The sequence below is a fragment of the Elgaria multicarinata genome, chromosome 9 (genome assembly GCF_023053635.1).
Source record: "Elgaria multicarinata webbii isolate HBS135686 ecotype San Diego chromosome 9, rElgMul1.1.pri, whole genome shotgun sequence".
NCBI classification, from domain to species: domain Eukaryota; kingdom Metazoa; phylum Chordata; class Lepidosauria; order Squamata; family Anguidae; genus Elgaria; species Elgaria multicarinata.
In genome coordinates this window covers 41,939,110-41,962,998 of record NC_086179.1, presented here as the reverse complement: position 1 = coordinate 41,962,998, position 23,889 = coordinate 41,939,110, and the positions used below count along the sequence as shown (strand labels likewise).

Genomic DNA, 23,889 nt, shown 5'->3' with positions numbered 1-23,889 from the left:
CTACCAATGACATCTTACTTTTGTTGAAAAAGTATCAATATTTACTGAGAGCCAAAGCATTGGAATAAAAGCAAATACAAAAGCAGTTCATAAATATAACCACTGCTAGATAGAAACTATTCCCAAAAGGGTATTGTACATACAGTTTGTACGTATATCTCTGGCCAGTTCTTGGGTTGCATGTAAACATACTGCTTTGTTCTTTCAGGCAGTCTAGTGTGTGATGGCTGGTTCACTATCTGGATGATGCAGCATATAGCATACACAAATTAAAAGCAGCTTTAAGAACTTAAGAGCCATGCTGGATCAGACCAAGGAGCCATCTTTTCCAGCATTCTCTTCACACAGTGACCAAACAGACTTGAGTAAAAGCTATCTAAGGTAACCAAATGCGGTATTTCTAATGGAGGTGTACAGATGCTAATCTTTGGAGCCCTGCTGCCTTAGACCAAAAGCCCACATTAATTATTACTTTATTCTATACCGCCCCATAGCTGAAGCTCTCTGGGCGGTTTACATAAGATTAAAACAAAAACAATATACACAATTTAAAACCACAAAAGCATGCAACTTAAACATACATCTAAAAACAACTATATACAACTTTAAGCTATGAACCTAAAAACAGACCCAAGATCGGTGAAGCTGATCGCATATTGCTAAATGCCTTGGATGAAATAAATGCCTTATTTAGCATCCAGTTTTCTAATGGCCAACTGAATATTCCTAAAAAACCGACATAGTAAAAGCAATAGCCCTCCCCATTACTGTTGTCTCCTAATGGGTTATTAGTAACACATTGCTTGTGAACCTAGTTAAGTTACTGCAGCTAATAAGCACTGAAAGTATTGTTTGAACTTTTCTGTCCTACCATTTATAGCTATTGCTGCATCTTGTGCAAGTATTCCATAAAGTGTGTATTTTGTTGAAGTACTTCTCTTATCAATCTATTGCCAATGAATTCTAATATTGGGAAAGAAAGTCCACCCATTTGCTCTCTATATTAGATGCTTCAGCCTTTCTTCAAAGCCCTTTAAAAATTTTGTTCCCTCTTTCTGCATATTTTCCAGTTCTTACACCTTCAGATGGGTTGGTCACAACTGTACACAATATTCCAAATGTAGCTATACCATAGGTTTATATTAAAGGCACTTATAATTACATTTAACAGTGCATGATTAAACATGCCATTTGAATGTGTTTATATACACTGATAGCATATTAATCAGTGAAACAACATTCAGTTCTGGACTCGTATCCTTACATATGGAGGAACCACTTTTCTTATCTACATCAAACTCTCCCTATACTTCCTGGCTGGCACTTCAGTAGAAGCTTCTACTTGCAGAAGGGGAAAGAGGTGATTCTGTGAAGCTGTTCTGTAAGGTCCCCAAGCCCTCTGGAATAGATTTTCCTTTCCAGGTGTATGGAGGGAAATCATCCCTCCCACCATTCTGGGCAGACGGGGTGCAGTAGAAATTCAGATGGCTTTCATGGGTGGGGGACTTAGCAGTCAGGAGTTTTTAACTTCCCTTTCAACAAGTTTTGTTGCTTTTCATGTGGTGGTAATGATTCCATATAGTTCTCATTGATTCGAATAGGAAACCTCCATAAATATTTTTGTAACTTAAATGCTTTGTGATTCAGTTGCATAGATAAAAATATCCCTAATGCTTGGAAATTTTATTTGCTATATTACAGCAGCAGCAGGAGGGCATCTTCAACTAAGTGCTTTTGAAACTCCAAAATGTACACCTTATTATGAGGGGATATCTTTTACTAGGTAACCATACTTCAAGAGCTACTAGAACTGCTTTATTGTGATTGGACATTAATTTGTATCTGAAATTTTAGTTATCATCACTCAAATCCTTAACTTCAGTCTGAACTGAAGTTAAATTAGAGAGTTTCTTATTCAGGAAAGCAATTTCCTTCTGTCTTTCCAACAAATCCCCCAGCAGCCTTCCTATTCTTAATGTTAAGTCGTCTAGCATTGGTTCCAAATGTGCCAAATCCATCTTTAAGTTGTGCACTTTAGGTTTTAAGTCATTTGCAAAGGCTACTGTTGTTAGAACTTTGGCTCTATCACTTTCCAAATCTAAAAGCTTGTTTGATTGTTTGTTAAGGTCCACATTCAGCTCTGATGATTTTGCTTTAATGCGCTCTATTTGTCTAGCATTTTCAGATGCAGTACTTCTTAGTTCTGTAGTCCTGTCAATGCTATTTGTAAGAAGATCCCCTATACTCTGTACTGTATTCTTTTCAGCTTCATCTACTTTATCTTCTAGAGTATTTAGATTCTCCATCAATAAGGTCACATCTGCTTCAAGACCTGAAATGCGTCTAATATCAGTCTTCACAGTGGCAATCCTTACAGAAAAGTTCTTTGTTACAGAAGCTGTACTCTCCTCATATTTAATAACTGCATGAAAGAGAGATGTTAAATTCTGCTGGAGCTCCTCTTCTTCTTGAATTAACCTATTGGACTGTATCTGTATGGTGTTCATCTCCTCCTGCAGATGCTTCATCCGAACAATGATATGATGATCTTCCAGTTGCTCCATTAAGCTTAATGTCTTCTCACACTAAAGATGAAAATTAGTCTGATAAGAAAACTACATTGAAATTCCATTGCACCATTTCCTTAAATTTAAACAAAATTAGTGCAGTGGCTAAACACTGTTTTGTAGCTTTCCTCAGTAAACAAGCATACACAGAAAAAAGGAAATGCACATTTAACAGATATGTTCCTTGTTAATATATTAAACATGAGCTGGTGTAGATCACATCAACAGGCATGTTGATAGTGGGTTTTAGTTTTCCCAGCAAGAGGGGAGAATATGCATCGGTTTCAATTCAGCTACATTGTTTAGGTAAGATGCACAATATAAATTAACAGAGTTCTTAGACTGCAAGGGAAGAAGGAGCAGAACATAAGTGCCATCCTGGATCAGACCAAGGGTCCATCTAGTCCAGCACTCTGTTCACACAGTGCCAACCAGCCATTGGCCAGGGACCAACAAGGCAGGACATGGTGCAACAGCACCTTCCCACACATGTTCCCCATAAACTGGTGCACACATACTTACTGCCTCAAATACTGGAGACAGCACACAACCATCAGGGTTCATAGCCATTGATAGCCTTCGCCTCCAGGAATTTTTCCAACCTTTTAAAGCCATCCAAATTGTGGTAGTGAGTTCCATAATTTATTTGCTGTGTGAAGAAGTACTTTTTATTCATCCTGGATCTCCCACCAAGCAGCTTCATGGGATGACCCTGGGTCTAGTATTTTGAAAGAGAAAAATGTCTCCCTATCCACATTCTCCACACCATGCATAATTTTGTATACCTCCTGAATGTCTCCCCTTAGCCTCCTTTTTTCCAAGTGAAACAATACCAGTTGATGTAACCTCTCTCATAGAGATGCTCCAGCCCCGTAATAATTTTAGTTGCCCTTTTCTGCACTTTTTCCATCTCTGTAATATCCTTTTTTAGGTGTGGTGACCAGAACTGGACACCGTATTCTAAATTTTAGGCCCCTTCCAACTCTACTACTCTATGATTCTGTGTGGTCGCACCATAGATTTGTATAATGGCAGTAGGATACTGGTTGTTTTATTCTCAATTCCTTTTCTTATAATGCCTAACATGGAGTTTGCCTTCTTTACAGCAGCCACACACTGGGTGGACATTTTCATCAAGCTGTCCACCACAATCTCAAGTTCTCTTCCTTGTTTGGTCACCGCCAGCTCAGATCCCATTAGGTTATACTTGAAGTTGGGTTTTTTGGCCCCAACGGGCATCACCTTACACTTGCTTACATTGAACTGCAGCTGCCATTTGGATACCCTCTCCCAGTTTGGAAAGATCCCTTTGGAGCTCCTCACAATTCCTTTGTGATTTAACAACCTTAAATAATTTGGTGTCATTGGCAAATTTGACCACTTCACTACTCGCTCCTAATTCCAGATCACTTATGAATAAGTTTAAAAGGATTGGTCCCTCTACCGATCCCTATGGGACCCCACTATTGACTTCCCTCTATCGGGAGAATTGACCATTTATTCCTCCTCTCTGTTTTCTGTTCTCTAACCAGTTACTGACCCATAAGATCTCTTCTCTTATTCCATGACTACTAAGTTCGTTCAGGTGTCTTTGGTGGGGGACTTTATCAAAAGCCTTTTGGAAGTCCAAGTAAACAATGTCCACCGGATCACCCGTCTACATGTTTATTGACACTCTCAAGGAATTTTAGTACATTAGTGAGACAGGACTTGCCTTCGTGGAAGCTGTGTTGATTCTGCTTCAGCAGGACCTGCCCTTCTATTTGCTTACTAATTTTGTCTTTAATAATGCTTTCAACCAATTTAGCTGGATCAGATGTCAAGCTAATGGGCCTGTAATTTCCTGGATCCCTTTTTGAAAATTGGTGTTATATTGGCCACCTTCCAGTCTTCTGGTACAGAGGCTGAGCTTAGGTACATGTTGCATATTTTTGTCAGGAGGTCCGCAATTTCATATTTGAATTCTTTGAGAACTCTAGGATGGATACCATCTGGGCCTGGTGATTTATTTGCTTTCAATTTGTCAATAAGGTTGAGAACTTCATCTTTTGTCGCGTCTATTTGCCTGTTCCTCAGACTCCCTGAAAACATCAGTTCAGGCAGAGGCATCTTCCTGTATCCTCTGTGGTGAACACCGTTGCAAAGAATTCATTCAGCTTCTCAGAAAGCATAGTAAAAGTAAGAGACCCCTATATAATTTTGTCTTGCCAAACTTTCCACTCCAAAAGGGTTTATTTAAACTAGTGAATTTATTTTATGTAGTCGTCTCTAAATTATGTTTAACATTTACCCTTCTTAAATGTTAATTTTTTGAGGGGGAGCAATCCAATGGTCCCTAGACAGCATCCCAAGCACCACACAAAGGTGCAGATCACCTCCTCCTACACCCACAGACAGAGCTCCAAGCACGGAGGAGATCTGTTTGCAGCTCTTTTCTCCCAGCTGCCAGAGAAATCTGCTCTCACAAGGTCACAACAGCAACCTCATAAGAGAAATCAGAGATGGAGAAAAGGGGAATGCTGTTTGGCAGGAAAAGACAGTATTATGTGGGCTTTTCAGTTCCCTCCCCATCCACTGAAAGATAAGTCAGTTAGATGGGCTCAGAGTCCTAGCTAGCTGCTTTTTAAAGGGAGGAACTACACTTGCTAGGGCTGATGGGAGTTGTAGGCCAAAAAATCTGGAAGGCCACAAGCTGCCCAATCCTGGTGTAGAAATATAGCACACAAACTAGTATGTACAAAATTATTATACTGACATTTAGAGGTTATATTTTGGTACCCCCAAAAAATAACAGTATTCCTACTGCTTAGTTACCTCTTCAAGGCTAAAACTAGTGTATGCTATCTGTGCATATTACTAGAACCTGTTTTGTAATTATGTTCAAAAAAGTATATTTTTCCATCCAGAGATAATATATCCTGCCTGTGGACTTCTCATAAGTATCTGGTTGGCAATTGTGGGAACAGAACACTGAACTACATAGGTCTTGTGGTCCAATACAGCATAGCTTTTCTTATGCACTATCACAGAAACTTCTAGCTAACCAGCAGAAGGCCATCAGAAACCACTGGTGAGCAGGGGGGATTATTCAATCCATAGGATTGGGTTGCTAATTTTTAAGAACCTAATGTTCATTGAACAGCAATGGGTGGTTGTGCACACAAGTGTTGCGAATTTGCAAACTATTTCTTTTGCAGTAGTTCGTAGCACAGCCACCAGCACCTTCCCACAAGCATAAATCTGGAATCCACTCAATGGCATAACAACAAACACTGAAATTTCATGTAAGGCATGGCAAGGCGGATCAACTTTGTTTTTGATCCTGTGAACAGATTCTGAGCCTAGGGATTTGTTTTCAGTAGCAGAACTGGGCATTCACAAATTTCACTCCTGGTTGCTCCTGGCTTTCTTTATTTCACCAGCCTAATTTAGCTGGTGTCATTTTGATGCTGCTGTTATTAAACAACTGGAAGTTAGAAACCCTTGCCAATCTACTGCAGATCACCCCAGAGATCTAGCAGTACATCCCAATTTATCTTCTGCCAACCCCAATATAGTGCACATCGAGAAAATAAGATTTTAAAATACAGTTGAGCATTTAAATTCCCTGACAATCCTATCCTGTACATGTATACCCAGAAGTAAGTCCTACTGAGTTCAATAGAGGTTAGTCCCAATTAAGTGTTGAAGGATTGAAGCCAAAGAACTTTTTGGTCCAACTTATTTCAACAAACCTACAAATAAATGCATAGAAATGTTAGCAATATGTTGATTATTCTTCACATCCTGAGTTTTCCAGATGTACACCGGAATCAAAGGAATACTACCCACACATTTCAATGAATAGATAACTTTAAGATTACATAGCTGCTATACCAATATTGTTCAGGGCAACTCTGTTCTCTTACCATTCACACTATTGTGGCTTTCTTCTGCTACTTCTGTTGCAGAATCTGCAGAGTCTTTGACTTTTTCTTTTAAAACAAGCATTTCATTTTGCAGTTTTATTATGCTGTTCTCGTACTGCATATCTTCAAGAGTTTTTTGTATGTCCATTATCTCAGAGATAGCTTTCATCATTTCATCTTCCACACTAAAAACCTTTATGGTCATGTCTTCCATTTTCTTCTCAACAGCAGTCAGCTCGCTTGATACTCTAACAACGGAGTGAATAGCATTCCCTATTGCTGGCAAATGGGTTTTGCACTCTTGCAATTTGGGTTCATAATCCACAAGCTTTTGACTCAGATCCCTATTCCTGGCTAACAGATTGTTCTGCTGTTCTTCTAGTTTTCCAGTTGCCTGTATATCAGACTGCAGCTGCTGTTCAACTTTAGCCAGTTCATCTTTTTCTTGTCTATTTAATGTTTTGAGATTTCTTACTGTACTGTCTTCTAGATCTTTCAGTCTTTCAGAGAGAGATTTTAGTCTTTGGTCTACTGCATTGATTTGAGAGGTAATCTCACTATGTAAAAGCTTGGCTTCTGATTTCAATCTGCTAGTATTTGTATCCATTTCTGCCTGGCTTTTTTTCCAGGAGTCAATTAAAATCTGAAATTTCTCATTAATCCTCTCTATCCGTTTAGAATGTGTCTGTTCACTGTCTTGAATGTCATATATCATCTTACGGAGGCTGGAAACTTCTTGCTCAAATTTGGTCATCATAGAGATAGATGAAGAGGATTCTTCCAGGATACCCAAAGATGATTCAAACTGTATTTATAACACAAAACAATGTCCATCTTCACTTAATACAGGGCTGATACTTCTTTATATGACTGAAAGGTTTTCTTAGATATGCAAGTAGTTTTCTCTTCAGATACATCTTTCAAATGCTACGACTAAAATACCTTTAGTCCAAATGACTGATATCAGAGGACTAACAAATTGCTAGTTCATTGTAACCTATTCCTATGTATACTACTTACAAAAGTAAAGCAGAAGCAGCTGTAAAGCTTTATTTCTACAATAACAGAGAACAGCCCTATCAAAAAGCAAAATTCAACTTTAGAACGCAGACAAAGTTTACGAAGAAATATTTGAATTGTCCAAATGGCATAATGTTAATACAATGTGTTGCATAGTCAGGAATGAATTAAAAGTACATTATGAATTAGCTTTCTAATACTCAGCTAGAAGGAACTGGTTTTGTGTAAAAACAGTATGTTCAACTCTGAGATCACAAGTTTACTGCAATCAAAACAATTTTCTTATACCACCTGTAGAATAAATAACTGCTAATACAAGGGTGTTGAACTTCAGTGCCAAATCTGGCCTTCTGGGGTTCCCCAGAGGGTCGTGCCCCACTTCCTTTCCCCTCAACTACCAATCATTTGGTGGTTTCTTGGGTTTCCTTTCCCCAACATTCTTAAAGGATTGAAAAGTGTCTTCTAAGGCTTAGTGGCAGCAAGAATATTCAACCCCACCCACCAGTGGAATGTGGCCCTTGAGAGCTTCTCTGAAATTGAATTTGGCCCTTGGGCTGAAAAAAAGTTCAACAGCTAGGGTGAGCATATGGAAATGAGGACAGGGCTCCTGTATCTTTAACAGCTGTATAGAAAAGGGAATTTCAGCAGCTGTCATTTGTACGTATGCACCTGTTAGATAAGAAAACATACCCATATTAAAACATCCTGAAAATCTCAATTATGCTGCTATTTTATTATAAGTAGATGATTGAGACTTAAGATGCACACAGGGCAATCCTAAATTTGTCTACTCAGAAATAGGTCTCAGCAAGTTCAAATGTATTTACTCCCTAGTTAGGGTGCAATTCTATTCATGATTAGACAAACAAACAAACAAACTCCTAAAACTCCTATGCTGTCTGGGGAATGCTGGGAGATGTAGGGCTTTTTCTGTCTAAACATGCATAGGATTGTGCTGTAGTGAGCTTAGAATTGCAGGTTTAATCAACATATTGTACACACTTACCTGGGAAGAAGTCCCATTGAACTCAATAGTAATTACTTCTGAGTAGATATGCACAGGATTGAACTATTAAGCATATTACATTTCCTGGATTTTACAGAGGAACCTGAGTTAATATATGGATGATTAATTTTGTGCCTAAACATGATCGCAAAATCCCAACAAAGTTTCCCTAAGAAGGTACATTTAATACTGGCTGATGAAAATTATCTTGCAGATTTCAGAGAAAGATACAAAGCATAAAATTATAACCATTTTGAGTTATTACCTTCTCAGAGATTATATTAATCTTATTTTCCATATCTTCAAACTTTACTGCATCCTGCTTTAGTAAATGGTACTTCTTCTCTACAGCAGCCAGCTGAGCTGACTGCTGAAAAAGAAACCTGCGAAATGCAGAAAAACAAAATCAGCAAATATGCCTGATAAAGATTAAGAGCGCCCCCCCAACCTATAATGTCTTACTGAGAAGTTGAGACGTAGCTTATCAGTTACTGCATTCTCATACTGAACACTGTCTTGTCAATGCAGCAGCATAAAAAGCTGGACAGTTAAATGTCTTGCAGAACTTGAAAGCAAGCATTTAGTATCTCTCAAAATCCCTTACAAAAGTATAGGTTTAAGATTAGACATAACAAGTTTCTAAAAGAACAGGTTCCATAATGGTATTGCACAAGCCAAACACATTTCTGCTCCCACAACAGGAGGGAAGATTCCCAATTTGGGGTGATTTTTCTCTTCTCGCTGCAGCCCTCATGAGCAGATTTTTGGAAGGAGGGCACAGGGGAAAGAGGAGGGCAGGAAAGTCCCATATCATAAATGTAGCTTTTGGACCAAAGCCAATAAGCTTAGTAGTTAGGAATGACATCACACACCACATTCATACTGTCAAGCAAAGGTTATGTGAACAGCTATGTTTTAGTAAGTCTATGAATTAACATTTCAAATTTGTTTTCCACTAAGTGGTTAGCTATCAAACATGATAGCTATTCATTCTTTTTGCATAAATATCAGCATTAACTGGCTCACAGTCGTTTTTTAGGCAGCTCAATCTTATGCATGTTTACTTGGAAGTAAGTCCTAATGAGCTGAACGGGACTTACTCCCAAGGAATTGTTCATAGGATGATAGCCTAAACCTGTTTTTATAATTTACAAGAACAGTATTTACTATAAGTGCAAACACAAAGTACTTCCTTAACAAGACATACACAAAAAGTAAGAAATGTAATAGTATAAATCTACTGAAGCCTGAAAGCCGAACCTACCAACAAGATCAAGAATTAAGAAATTACTGTGGATCAAAGGTGGGCAACTCCTTTTCCGTTGAGGGCTGCATTTCCTCGTGAGTAATCTGTTGGCTGTGGGAAGGGCACTGCAACGTAGACCTTATTCTGGCAATTGGTCCATCCAGTTCAATATTGTTGGCACTTGCCATCAGATCTCCAGATTGACAGATTTCTTTCCTACCACTACCTGGAGATGCCTGGGACTGAACCTGGGACCTTCTGCATGCAAAGCATGTGCTCTACCACTGAACTACAGCCCCTTTGGTACATGTAACACATTTCTTACAGTTTTGCTTACCATGTTAGTCCTACACAAGCAGCAAGGGACAGTAAACTTGAGGCCGTTCGTGGCTCCATCCACACAGAATTTTTACTCCCCAAATCCGATTGCTTATTTTGTTGCTCTTCATCTGGTTTGGCTGAAAGGTTAGCTTTCTTTCTTCGCTTAACTTCAGACATATTTACAGTGTCTTTATACAGAATCCTTGCACGGATCTAAGTAAAGATAAACACACTCGCTACTTCCAAATCCACTTCAGAGATAGGCCGTTTTCATCTATGCTCCTCGTTTTATTTGGAGGTCCCACTTTGTCCAATGGAACTTACTTCCCTGTAAATGTGCATAGGACTGCAACCTTACAGCGCAATCCTCATAAGTAAGTCTAATGGAGATTCTAGAAACTTGCTTCCCAGTAATGCCATTTAGAATGGTAGCCTCAGATGCCTTCATCCCTTTCCCAAAATCACGTCCCCCTCTCGTTCCCCATTTTGTACACCGTCTCCCCCCTCTCTCCCGTTACCTGTGGATCAGAAAGGGGGCGGGACGGGACGCGACCTCGCTGTTCTCCAACTTTTCTTTTAGTTGCCCGCAAACACCGCGGCTCTTCGCCGACTCGGGCACGCCACGTCACTGCGCATGCTCGCCGCTGTTCCTATCATCACTCCGCCTCCCTTCGCGCGCTCTCGCAGGGTGCGAGCGTGGCGATAAAGAAATAATAATAGCAGAGGCGCGCGCGCAGTCGCGAGCTTTCTCGCGCGCGCTTCCCTATTCACTTGCGGGCACGAGCTGAACCCAGACAATGAGCGAATGGCTGGGGCGGGGAGCCTCGTGGCTGCTTGTGAGGCGGCGGCGCGGCGGCAGCAGCTTGTCTTGACTTCTCTCCCGAGCTCGCGCCTCCCTTTCGAGACCCTGGCGGAGACTCGCCGCACTGCCTTGCCCCGCCCCGTTTTCGCCTCGCCTTGCCCCGGGGAAGGAGGAAGTGACCGGTAGTTCCAGGGGAGCCGAAGGTGGGGGGCGGGAGCTGAAGTTCCTTTTAGGGGCTTCTCTGCTCCCTCGCGCCGCACCCATACATGCTGCTTGTTCCTGAGGTAACCCATCCAGCAGCCCTGAGGGGAGGGGAAGACAGGAGAAGAGTGCTGGTAGTGGTGGGTACACAGACCGTAAATAAGCTCAGCAAGAGAAAATGAAATGTGGTTGTTTGGTGGAAGGAATGCAGGATGGAAGAAGAAACCGGAGCAGGGAGGGAGGAAAATGAAAAGGGGGGGGGCAATTTGGGGGTGGGCCGCTGTGGGAGCGTTCACGATTTGGGGAATATTCAGTGCAGCAGCTAAGCATCCTTGGCACCGAAATATCCGGAGAAGAAGACTCGGTACTTGCGGTTCCGATTTCAGGTTGATAGAGCTGCTTTCTGTCTGTCCACTTCACAGAAGTTTGCTTCCGTATTTTTTGGAAAGCAAATGACAGTTTTGGTTAGTATGAAACAGCTGAAGTATATGTACCCGCGGGGAGATTGCATATGGAGGTTGTCGCTAGACTCACCCCGACACTCGGACTGTAACCTGTTGCCTAAAGGCTTGGCACGAACTCAACAATGCAATCTTAGTAATAATAGATTCGAGTAGGCAACCTCAGATCTGGCTTCATATTGTCTTTTGCACCCAATTACTTGAGCCTTTTGTTCTGAATAATTCTGCTGACATGACACATTGATAAACACACAAGATTATATATAATTTCCATGCCTTCCCGCTAGATGGCACTTTCCCAGTTTTTAAACCTAGGACATGCTGATGGTGAAGTTTAAGATTTAAATACTTCTGTGTATACATTACATGTTCTTGTGTACATTCTTCAGCTAAATAGGCTAGTTATAGCCAAGATAATAGCATACACCTTAAATAGCCACCTTTTTCATGATTCAGAATATCTTTTACTGTTGCCAGCAGCGTCTTCATAAATGTATATATTCTAGCTCTGGGATGGGCAGCCTATTTGGGCCTGTGTGCACATTTGGCAATTTGAGAAACTGCCCTGGGCAGTATGTATGGGAATTCATGGGAAGAAGACGGGAGTAGCTAGAGGGCTTGACTTTGCTGGAAGCACATAGGTGCCACTAAACAACTGTGTTATTTTGTTTTAAAAAATGGGGTAGGAAGGACACCTCTGCAGATGCCAAGAAAGGTATCTGAAGGCACCGTATTGTCTGCCCCTTTTCTAGCCTGATAAGACATTATGTTGGTTTCAGAAATACAGGCTCCTATTTTTATTTTATTTATTTATTTCATTTTTATACTGCCCAATAGCTGAAACTTCCTGGGTGGTTCACAAAAATTAAAACCATTCAAAGTATAAAACAAACACAAAAACATGATATAAAATACCACATAAAAGCACAACCAGGATAAAATCAGCAGCAGTGCAGAAATACAAATTTAAAATACAAATCTAAAACAGCAAAGTTAAAATTAAATTTATAGACTGTTAAAATGCTGAGAGAATAAAAAGGTCTTCACCTGGCGTCTGAAAGAGTATAGTGTAGATTCCAGGCAAACCTCCTTAGGGAGCTCATTCCACAGTCAGGGTGCCACAGAAGAGAAGGCCCTCCTCCTCCTCCTCCTGGTAGCCACCTGCCTTACTTCCTTTGGCAGGGGCTCATGGAGAAACATTTGAATTCCAGTATATTGTTTTCGCTTGCTGTTACACTCTACAGAACTTATATTTGAAGCTCTGCAATTGTATACAATACTACCCATCCCCTTTTATGTAAACAATGATTTCTACTTCCCATGTAAAAGACGTTTTAGGGCAGTTGGGACCTTCTGCATGCAGCCAATTTCAGTCCAGGCACAGCCAGCCCCAATTTCCCACCAGGCCCTGCTACTTGCATAGTATGCTATAGTGTTTCAGGGATAAACCCTGAAATGAGCAAAACCACTCGTTTTTTGATGGGAGGGAGATTGCCAGACCCCTGCCCACTTCCAAAATGAGCGTTTTTGCTTGTTTGGGGTCTTGCCTCCTGAAGCGCTATATCATGTGCAAGTGGTAGGGGATGCTTGCAGACTGGATCTGGCAACATGTAGAAGGCCCTAATTGGATACTGCCTAGGCTAAGTACTTGTTAATTCAATTAATTTATCTAAATTTAAAAGCTAATTCAGTTACTATATGCAAAAAGATTTTAACTTTTTTGTTAGTCCACATCTAAACGAAACCTTAAATAGGTCCAGAAATTGAAGTGTGTTAATGTTATTTAAATTAGCTTATAGCCTGTGTTTTTTCCCAATGCCAAAGAAACCAAAAATTATAAATGATGAAGTTCCCTTATTATTTATCTTGCTATCTTCAGTATCCTATCTGGAAAAGGGCATCATAAACCTGAATACTGAATAATTTGAAAACTATCCACATACTGATGTCTTCAGAGTTATTTGCAGGTTGAGATACTGGTAAGTGTTGTCTGACTAATAAGAATCAATATTATTTGTCATTCATTTTTTAAAAATACAGGTATTATTTTTTGAAATAATATAGGAGAGGGACCATGTGGCTCTCCAGGTATTTCAGCCTACATCTCCCACCTATGATTAATGGTGAGGGATGCTGGGATTTGTAAGCCAAAATACCCGGAGAGCCACAAGTTGCTCTCCCCTCTTCATAATGGGACTTAGAAATTGACTGTGCTTGCAACATCTTGGCTAGTTCATGTTACCATTCAGCAAGGAAGAAGCAAGTTGGATTGAAAATGGATGTGAAGGCTCTAAATCATTTGCTTCAGAATTGCGAAGCTTTGGAAAGAGATATCAAGACTTCTTATATAATGGATCATATGATTGGGGATGAAGCATTAACATTACAGGAAGAGGAGAAAGTGAAAGCCCAGGTAAACCACTTGAGATTTTTGTCTGTTGGTTTATATTAGTATTTAAGCACTCACAGGCTGCCAGTATGCTAGCAAATTCAAATTCAGGCTCCAGCACAAGGCTCACTGTGCAATTGCACAATTGACATAAGTCATCCTAGGGTATTCTGCTGCCACAACGGACCCCACATTGGCCAGATGCAAAATAGCCACAATTTGCAAATCAGTATTTAAAACAGGGAGTCTGGCAGAAGCGAAATGGGGAATGACTAGAAATAAATTTCCTAGAGCTGTTTTGACTGTCATGGACATTAGTGGAACACAAAGCCCTATGAAGGTTTTTGCCTGCTCACATGAAAGGCAAAAGTGTGAAGGGGGATGTGGGTGTACATGTAAGCAACGTCCCCACATTCCTGGCTGAAATCAGTGGGACATAAATTATAACTATTCACATTGATTTCAGTGGGAGCTAAGTGAAATTAATTTAAAGTGCAATTCATTGCATGTCTACCTAGAAGTAAGCCCATTGATTCCCAGATATGTATAGGATTGCAGTGTTAGTCTGAATCCAGCCCTATATAACTTCATACCATTATGACTAATGGGCAACATAGCAGAATAGACGTGCGTTGTTTGTATAATAAATTCCACTATCTGCATCTTCTAGAAGACCAGGTTGCCCTTCTTTCAGACTTTTTCATCTAAATGTTTTAAGATTGCAGTTCTTTCAGACTTTTCTATCTAAATGTTTCTGGGCTGCAGTTCTTTCATTGGTTTGGGCAGCCACTTTCCCTGAGGTTGTGAATGAGACATATATTTATTCACACAGGCAGGTCTTTCTTTGAGTTAAGACTTTATAAACAGGCACCTAGTACAGGTACTACTAAGGACATAATGTTCTATGAGGATTCTATGGGATGTGTATCATTGGAATACATAGGAATTAAAACTGCAATCCTACACTCACTGACCTGGAAGTAGGTCCCATTGAACTAACGAGGCTTACTTTAGAATAGACATGCATAGCATTGGGTTGCAAAAGTATACAACTTTGCATAGAATGTTCTTTAACATTCTTTTACAGCCTAAATAACTTAGCAGTTGTCATCTTCTGTTGGTTGCTATATAATAAAGTACAATCCAGCCAAATTTAAGCTTTTTTGATTTCAGTGGGAAAAGTTTAAACATATCCTGAAAATCAATGGGACTTAAAAGTGAAGAACTTTGGATAGATTGCATCAAATCTGTATTATTCTCTTCTTATTCCCCCACTAGACTACACAAAGAGAGAGGGCAGCTATGCTAGTAAAAATAATTCTTGCCAAAGATAATCATGCATACATATCCTTTTACAATGCATTGCTTCATGAGGGCTACAAAGATCTTGCTGCTCTTCTTCAGGATGGTATCCCCATTATTTCTCCTTACAATGGGAAAAAAACTATGGATGGAGTAACCTCATATGGTCAGTATGACAAGCTACTTATTGCATAAGAACATAATGTGCTAAATGTTTGAAATAATTAAGACTGCAATCCTATATTTACTTACCTGACAGTAAGCCTCGTTGAAGTCAATTAGACTTATTTCTGATTAGACATGTATAGTATTGCATTGTAAATTGTCTTATTCAGTAATCTTCAAGAAATATTTAATTCCAATGGAACCTTCATTTCTAAGTGGTTTAGAGAGCAATGCTGTGGCCCCTAGACAGCATCTGGGGCACCATAGTATGCTGTGGATCCTCTCTGGGCCTGTAGACAGAGTTACAAGTGTGGAGAAGAAGATCCAATTGTGGATCTTCTCACCCCCAGCTGCCTTGGAAAGCTTCTCTTACATGGTTGCAACTGCAACCTCATGAGAAGTCGGACAGGTATGCAGTATCCTATGGCCTCTCCAGTCCCAAACCTGCCCATCAAAAGGTAAATCAGCTAGACGTGTTCAGAGGCCCGGGTACCTGCTTTTTGTATTTTAAGTGAAGAAATGGAGGCAAGATCGTCTCTGTCCTCCTCTCACCCTGCCTGGCTCTTGCTACCAAGGCACAGGATAGAACTCAGAGCCCTCTGCGCATGGGAGTGCACCGCCCAATAGCCGGAGCTATTGGGCGGTATAGGATTGCACTCTTAATCTATACAAGTTACTAAAACATTTTCCAACAATAGGGTTGTAATATGCACAAGTTCTTTAATTTTCAAACTGTTATTGTAACATATTTGGAAAAGAGATTCTATCAGTATAACTTATTTTTATGTCTACTAATACATTACAGTTCTGTAAATGCAATACTTCCTTCTGGTAAGGCTGTTCTGGAAGGGGTACAGGGCTGGATTCATTTCCTTTACCAGGCGTATCTCTTTCCAACAAACAGCTGATTATTGTGATCCTTGTACCCTTTAAAGAGCCCAGATGCTACATTTACACACTTGGTAGTTATTTTATTCTTAGTGATAGCCTAAACAGAAGAATTATCATGTGAAGTCATGCTGTGTATTGAAGCTGTTCATCTAATACTTCTGATTGATACTTTAAAGTAAAAAAGAATAACTGATCATAATCTTAAATAAATTACCTTTCATTTTTTTGCATCTGTTTGCTGTTTCTGAATTTAAGTTAAGACTGTCCTCTGTGAAGGTGGAGTTCCACAGCGACCAGTAGTGTTTGTCACTCGTCAAGAACTAACAGAAAAAATACAACAGAAACTATATAAGTTAAAAAGTGATCCAGGATGGGTTGTTGTTTATGGGATGGCAGGCTGTGGAAAGTCTGTTTTGGCAGCAGAAGCCCTACGTGATAACAGTCTTTTGAAAGGTATTTGTAATTGTGTTTTATCAATAATATAGATGTTAGTTTTACATGCTACGAGTTACTACAAAGCATACTTTTAAAAAGCTTCCAGCGGAGGCGTTTTGAAAGTCTACTTGCTGTTTTCAAGAAAGTGGGAAGAGGGGTTGCTGCTGGGAAAGGAAAAGCAAACCTTCTGGAACGCTGCAACAACCATCAGCCTTCAAAAATAGCTTCACTACATTGCAATCAGAGTTTTGAAAAGCCTCCATTGGTGCCAATGAAAGGTTTTTTAAAAAGCCTAATGGCCACATGAGAGGGGGGTGTGAGTAGTTGTGTGTGAGAATCCATGCTTGTATGTATATAAAATGAAGTAAGATCGTCCCACCCACTTTGATCCCACTCGATTCTTACAAGGGGCACCCATGACAGGAAGCGGCACACAAAAGCTTCCTCAAAGGAACTGTGGCCCTTAGGTCAAAAAAAGCTCCTCACTCTTGGTCTAAAAGACATGACCTAAAAGAAAAAGAGGATAGGAAGGGAAGAGGAAAACAAGCAAATTCTGGCACCAGTTCTTAAGACTTTCCCTTAGCCTGATTGTTCTTAAAGAAGCTGGATGAATTTGGTTTTGGTTTAAGCATTCATGTTCATTCTGATATATTGATTTCAACCTGGCAGCTTGTTTCCCAGGAGGAGTGCATTGGGTTTCTGTTGGCAAACAAGACAAGGCAGGACTGTTAATGAAACTCCAAAATCTTTGTCTGAGATTAGACCAGGACTTCACTTATTCACAGAGGCCACCACTTAATATTGAGGAAGCTAAAGATCGCCTTCGTTTGTTGCTTTTGCGCAAATACCCAAGGTACTGTCAGTAAAAAAGTAATATTTGAAATTTTTCACTTTGTCAACTTGACTAGAATTGTGTTGTGTCTGTTTCAAACTTGTACATAACATATGCAGATGTTCTGTCTTCTTTGACATTCCAGCGTACACAGGCTGTAGCAAATAAATCAAAGAACTGGATAGCTATGCAAGTTGATTAATGTGTGTAATCATGTTTTAATATTTTAATGTTTTAACATGGTCTTATTATGTTTTATTGACTATTGTGAACTGCCTTTGAAGGATAATCTATCTTCCATTAGATAATAAATAATACAAATCTATAAACTGCTCTATCAGTCTTGTTGAAGAGGAGGGTAAAATATATTGCATCTTAATTACATTTAAGGGTAAAAATGCCTTCAATAAATAAATCATACAAACACAGAATTATGATGAAGGGCATAAGTGGTAGATTTAGGTTGTTCAGATTTCTTAAGTTGCATTGTTCCATACATTCCCTAATATTTAATATATGATTAATGCTATAAGTGTGCTAACAGTAATATTCTCATGTCAGTCTAAAATAGAATTCCTCACTGCTTTTTTATTCTTGCATTAAGTGATTCAGTATTACTATTCCACCACTGCCCCCAGCAGTCCTTTTTTATTGATCCCAACTCAGACTTGAATTCAAAATGTAATGGAATTAATGTTTTCCCCCTTGTGTATTTCTTGACATATACCTATATATAACTAATTATTTTCCCATAGCAGTTATCTTTTAACAAATTGTTCTGTGTCAGTGCAGAGTGTGAAAAAATGTGGTGTTCAAGTGAGTCTTCCATTAAGTACAATATTAGCATGTCTTTCAACTCAATACAAGTTTAATAAATGTAAAGTACCTAGAAAATGTTCCCTTAAATATAAAATTGCTACAACTTAGTAAAAGCCTCAAGAGTTATTCCTGACAAGAATTCACTCCAGAAGGTAATGCTTTTGCAAAATGAAGTATTCAAAATGTAAAGTTTACTGGTTCTTAACATGTTAACAACTTAATAAAACAGGCATGCACATTAACTCCAAGTTTACCATCTATTTTTGTAATAGGTCTCTCTTGGTGCTCGATGACATTTGGGATTCCTGGCTATTAAAAGCCTTTGATAGTAATTTCCAGGTTCTTATCACCAGTAGGGACAGGAGTGTAACAGACTCTGTAACTGGTAAGGATGTGTGTCCCCCCATTCCCTCTTTTTTAATTCCAACTTATTTCAGGTTTTCATGCATAGTACTTCAAATAATAGTGTGACTTGTATTGCCATGGCTACCATTAACATTTCTTAATTCCTAGCAGTGCATGTCCTTGAAACATAGCTTACAGTATCTGTTTAGAATTTAGAAATGTTAAAAATACAAAAAAATGAATATTGTGTCATTCTAGTTAGACAAGATATGGTAAAAGGTGAATAAAATGGCAATATAAATTGTAGTATGGAACAAATATTTAAGAAGTTATTAATAAAAATGAAGCTGCTCTCGTTGAAAGTTTAAAAAACAATGTTAAACATTTAATCATGACTCCCACATTGGTGGGAGGGATGAGACTTGGAAGATTCTGTGTACATGGTAACTGCTAGTTTCTTTTGGCTTTTTTCGTTCTATGCATCACAACTGGGTTTATGATGTTGTTTTTGCAATGTTCATGAGGATTGGTATTGTTGTCAAGATAGGACCAGAAAATCTGGAGACTTAAAATATGTGAGGACATTTGTGGATCTCTACTGCGTATAATGTGATTATGTAATACTCTCTGGGCTTTTGTGTGACACATCTGAGACCAGTTGATTAATAGAGAGTGGCAATATGTATCTTACATCTGATAAGAGAAGTGGTAGTGGGCTGCATAGAGATCCTGTCGGACCACATGTCAGCACTGGTTTAATCCATCTTTGCAGCCCCTTATGCCAATCTTATTGAGGTGTGTGTGCACCTGACCTGCAAAGCCTGTCCAATTTAATTGGTGGAGCAGACAAATCCATTCATTTCCCTTAGGTACATATGAGTCTTCAGGTACACATTGGTGTTTATATAGAGCTGTGGATAAGGGGAACCTATATTTAAATGGCAAATGGGTAACACATTTTGTAAAGTCATTTGAATACATAGCTTCAAACTATCTTGGGAGAAATATGATAGGATAAAACACTTTTTAACCAAGCATGGTTAAAATTAAATTATGAAAGTTTTAAGCACTACATAAATTCACTATGTTGTGTTCATTAAATTAAATATGTTCTTTCTAACTTTGAATTTTAACCCTACACCCAGGCAGTAAATATGAAGTTCCTGTGGAAAGTGGTCTAACGCATGAAAAAGCACTTGAAATATTATCCCTATTTGTTAATATGGAAATAACAAAGCTGCCAGAAAAAGCTGACAGTATTGTGAGAGAATGCAAAGGTTAGAATTTCATTTTATTTTATATTGCCCTGCCTGTCAAACATAGTAATAGCTTTTCAAACCATATCTGCATAAATGCCATTTTTACTCTTGTTTTTTATCTCGTATCTTCTAGACTAAGGGTGTGTGCAGTCCTCAGCTTCTTCCAGCATGGCCCATGCAGCTGTGGGGACCCCATTCAGAGTTTCCCTTGTTAGTGCTAGCTAGGGGAAATGACATCCTTTGCTGGCACTAGCAAGAAAAAGCCCTGTCTGGGTGGGTGGGAAGTGTGTGTGTACGTGTGTGCATGTCAAGGGTAATATGAGCGTGCATCTTTAGCATGGGAGTGTTTTTGTTCCCTACTACCCTGGCAGGCACCCAATGTGGCTCTCAGATCAAAAAGGTTGTGCACTAAGCAATTCATCTAGCATTTTCATATTTTAAAAAAGGGCAAGATTACACTTGCTTCAACATATAATTTAATAGCTGGAGAACAGAAACATGATGTTTGTCTCCCATCCTTTGTGCCCTCTCTGATAACCCCCATTCCCCAATCGCACTATCTTGTACAATCAAGTCTTGGTTCTTATAGAGCATGGGTGGGGTCAACTTGTAGCCATCCAGATATTTTGGCCTACAACTCCCTTTAGCCCTAGCCAGCATAACTAATGTTAAGGAATGTTGAAAGTTGTAGGCCAGAACATCTGGAGGGCCACTAATTGTGTCATGTTGAAATTCTTTAGGATGTCTTCCCTGAGCTTGTTTTGTAATTGCCTTCTATCTCTCTGCAAGTAAGGATGCAAATGGACCTGGGGTTGGCTGCAACTTCTCAAACTTGGCATTTTAAAGCAACAGAAGGAGACAGTACCCTTTTCTGAAATGGGAAGTTATTAGCATGGGAACATAGGATATTGTCTTATACTCAATCAGACCATTGGTCCACCTAGCGCAGTGTTGTTGACGCTGACTGTTAATGGCTCTCCGAAGTTTCAGTCAGAAATTTTCCAGCCATCCCTAAAGGTCCTGGGGATTGAACCTAGGAACTTTTGCATGCAAAGCATGTGCTCTTCCACTGAGCTTTAGCCCTTCTTTCTAACCATGTATGGGCTGCTGTGGTTTGGGGGGGAAAGTGACATGAACTTCTACTGCAAAGTCTGTGGAGTCCTAAAGTTCTGAAGCCACCACTTGCTCCTTAGATGGGTGTTTTACGCTTTGGCTTTGTATGTTGGGACAGTCTTTTCACAAATAAATAGAAGGCAGTAGTTTTTAAATGACTGATATATAAGGTGCCTGAAAGCACGCAACTGCTTTCAGGCACCTTATATATTAGGGACAGTCTTTTCAGCCATGTGAATTTTTACTATTTTTGTGTTCTGTTCTCTTTGTACTTTTCATAGAAATGAGAAGTAGCCTTTGCTTTCCTCAGTAGCTCCTTCAAAAAACAATAGCTCCCTTTGTTATTCAAGTTTTTATTTTCATTTAATGTTTTAACCTATTCCTGTATTTTAGGTTCTCCTCTTGTGGTGTCTTTGATAGGAGCATTATTACGAGACTTTCCCAATCGCTGGGAATACTACCTTAAACAACTTCAAAATAAACAGTTTAAAAGAATAAGGAAATCGTCTTCTTATGATTACGATGCACTTGATGAAGCAATGTCCATAAGTGTCGAAATGTTGTCAGAAGATTTTAAAGATTATTACAGAGATCTTTCTGTCCTTCAAAAGGATGTTAAAGTGCCTTCAAAGGTAAACTTCATTTTAAAGTAATTCTGGTTTTAAGAATTTTAATATATGATGGGAATTGTGACATCTTCGTGAATATTTAAAATAAAGATTTTCAGAAATCTGGGTCTGAAGTAATGCTCCATTCCAAGCTTTGTAGGGCGGCCTTGATGCTTTAATTGTGAGTGTCTTTAGGACCGGCGCATCCTTGACAAAACTTCTTCCCTTAGTGTCTTGCCACTATCACAGTTATGGCTTATCCAAAGTCTCTAGTCCTGTTCTGCTGCTCAATGAATCCATGCAGGCACAGATGTGGGGCTGTTTCAAAAGCACCTTACTGTTCACTTTCAGGATGGTTATAGGTTTTTTTGGTTGTATATGGATTTTATTTGTTTGCATATATATTTTGTGTTAAGTAGATTTTCAACAACAGTATTTGCTACTTTTTACCAGTTCTTTGTTTTAAAATGCATTTTAGGTATTCTGTATTCTTTGGGATATGGAGACTGAAGAAGTTGAAGACATACTGCAAGAATTTGTTAACAAATCTCTTCTGTTTTGTGATCGGAATGGGAAATCATTCCATTATTATTTGCATGATCTTCAGCTTGATTTTCTTACTGAGAAGAATCGATGTCAGCTTCAAGTATGTATTTTAATTTTTAATACTGACATATCTTGGATATATCAAAACACAGAAATTAATCTATACTGTATGCAAAATGTATTATTTGTACTGCAAGTACCTAGTATGAATAGATTTAAAACTGTACCTATTAGTTGAATATTAATTCAACTTTTAAAACTACTTTGATAGTTCACTCTAAAATGTTTGGTCTAACAGTCATCCTATATAGTATCATTATACTATACGATGTGTATTTCTTGCATGTTTCCCACTACTGAGCAAAACAAAATGGGGGAGGACAACCTTTTGGAGATTTTTTTGTACTTACTAACAATTAAGCAAAAGTTTGTAAAATTGATTCTTCTGAACTTCTCCAAACTCTTTGATATAAAATATTATGAAAATAAATTAATGCCGCTTCTTTAAGGTATAGTTCTAGAATACTTCGTTAAACGCTTTGGGTATTACAGAAATATAGCGAAGTGGTTTTTAAAATATATGTGTTGTGATTAATTTTTTAACGCTCAGTCCAGTGGCTCCTTAGGTGCCTGAAAGCTCTTGCTCGATTAAGTGGTTTTAGATTGATTTCACTGTTTGGGGCAGTTCTGTGTGCTCATTCATCCATTTTTGGACAGGCTGTGAGTGGCTGTCTCATCAACTGGATAATCAACTGCATAATCTGTACGATTGCAGATTTTGGTATATTGCTTATACTTATCTGTATATATTGTAGCTGGTTTGAATGAGACTTTAGCATTAATAATTGTGCACCAAATTGCAGGTAATTAATACTGATACCTTTCTTGGATTCTAAACTTGGGTATCAATAAATTTGGCTGGTCTTATTGGCCAACCAAAAGTTTGTTGTTGCAAGGGACTGGGTATTGTCCCTGAACACATCCTATGTCTGGAACATAGCACGAGATCAGGAGGAAACCTGCTTCTCTTTCCAATTTTAAGCTTGGGATGTGGGACAGAAGACTATTGATTGATTGTATTTCTATCCTGCCTTTTTGAAGCCAACCAAGGCAGCTTACAATGATTTCAGAAAATAAAAACCATAACCATAATATCAGAAGCAGTAAGCCTATATACATCAGTTGCTGTGGATCATGGGTGCGAGGGTGCTGTAGCACCATGTCCTGCGTTTGAGTCCCTGGTCAACAGCTGGTTGGCCACTGTGTGAACAGAGTACTGGACTAGATGGCCCTTTGGTCTGATCCAGCTTGGCTCTTCTTATGTTCTTATAACCCAACATAACATAAAAAGAGCCATGCTGGATCAGACCAAGGGTCCATCTAGTCCAGCATTCTGTTCAAACAGTGGCCAATGAGTTGCCCATGAGAAACTAACAAACAGGAGAATAAAAACATAATAAAAGAGTAAAACAACCTTAAAAAGCCATAATAACCATAACAATTTAAAAAGCCAAGTTAGAAAAATGTGTCTTGACCTGCTTCCTGATTGAAGAGAGAGCAGGGATCAGTCATAACTCCAAAGGGTTCCATTATTTGTGTAATTGAACATTTTCAGTTATTTTAATTCAATGTCTTTACAAAGTAAAAATTAAT

The 23,889-nt window shown here is 39.0% G+C and overlaps 2 protein-coding genes across 4 annotated transcripts in view; one reads left to right on the top strand and one right to left on the bottom strand.

Annotated features, from left to right (window-relative positions):
* Positions 1-342: 342 nt before the first annotated feature.
* On the bottom strand, positions 343-10,678 carry IKBIP (IKBKB interacting protein). Of its 2 annotated transcripts, XM_063133738.1 has the most exons (5): positions 10,587-10,678; positions 10,085-10,281; positions 8,767-8,884; positions 6,476-7,280; positions 2,558-2,585 (listed from the first exon to the last, which is right to left on the bottom strand). In XM_063133738.1, the coding sequence occupies exons 2-5, from the start codon at positions 10,243-10,245 to the stop codon at positions 2,581-2,583; spliced, it is 1,089 nt and encodes a 362-aa protein (XP_062989808.1). In that variant the 5' UTR covers positions 10,246-10,281; positions 10,587-10,678; the 3' UTR covers positions 2,558-2,580. The 2 variants fall into 2 exon arrangements, with proteins under 2 accessions (XP_062989809.1, XP_062989808.1); XM_063133739.1 differs by lacking the exon at positions 6,476-7,280 and having other exon boundaries at positions 343-2,585.
* Positions 10,679-11,096: 418 nt separating this feature from the next.
* The window catches only part of APAF1 (apoptotic peptidase activating factor 1), a 50,861-nt gene continuing 38,068 nt past the window's right edge, over positions 11,097-23,889 (top strand). Inside the window, exons 1-10 of one of the 2 annotated variants that reach the window (XM_063133723.1) lie at positions 11,097-11,154; positions 13,412-13,511; positions 13,765-13,945; positions 15,200-15,389; positions 16,535-16,732; positions 17,384-17,567; positions 18,638-18,750; positions 19,856-19,987; positions 21,476-21,714; positions 22,169-22,336. In XM_063133723.1, the coding sequence (XP_062989793.1) occupies positions 13,808-13,945; positions 15,200-15,389; positions 16,535-16,732; positions 17,384-17,567; positions 18,638-18,750; positions 19,856-19,987; positions 21,476-21,714; positions 22,169-22,336 (1,362 nt within the window). In that variant the 5' untranslated portion in view covers positions 11,097-11,154; positions 13,412-13,511; positions 13,765-13,807. Of the gene's footprint in view, positions 11,155-13,410; positions 13,512-13,764; positions 13,946-15,199; positions 15,390-16,534; positions 16,733-17,383; positions 17,568-18,637; positions 18,751-19,855; positions 19,988-21,475; positions 21,715-22,168; positions 22,337-23,889 lie in introns of those variants that run through there. The other variant, XM_063133724.1, reaches the window with a different exon arrangement.

Coding starts and splice junctions, on each gene's coding strand:
- IKBIP (XM_063133738.1), bottom strand. CDS start 10,245: ATGTCTGAAGTTAAGCGAAGAAAGAAAGCTAACCTTTCAGCCAAACCA. Junction 8,885..10,084: donor GCTTGTGTAGGACTAACATG/GTAAGCAAAACT, acceptor TGCATTTCGCAG/GTTTCTTTTTCAGCAGTCAG. Junction 7,281..8,766: donor TTAATATAATCTCTGAGAAG/GTAATAACTCAA, acceptor TTATAAATACAG/TTTGAATCATCTTTGGGTAT.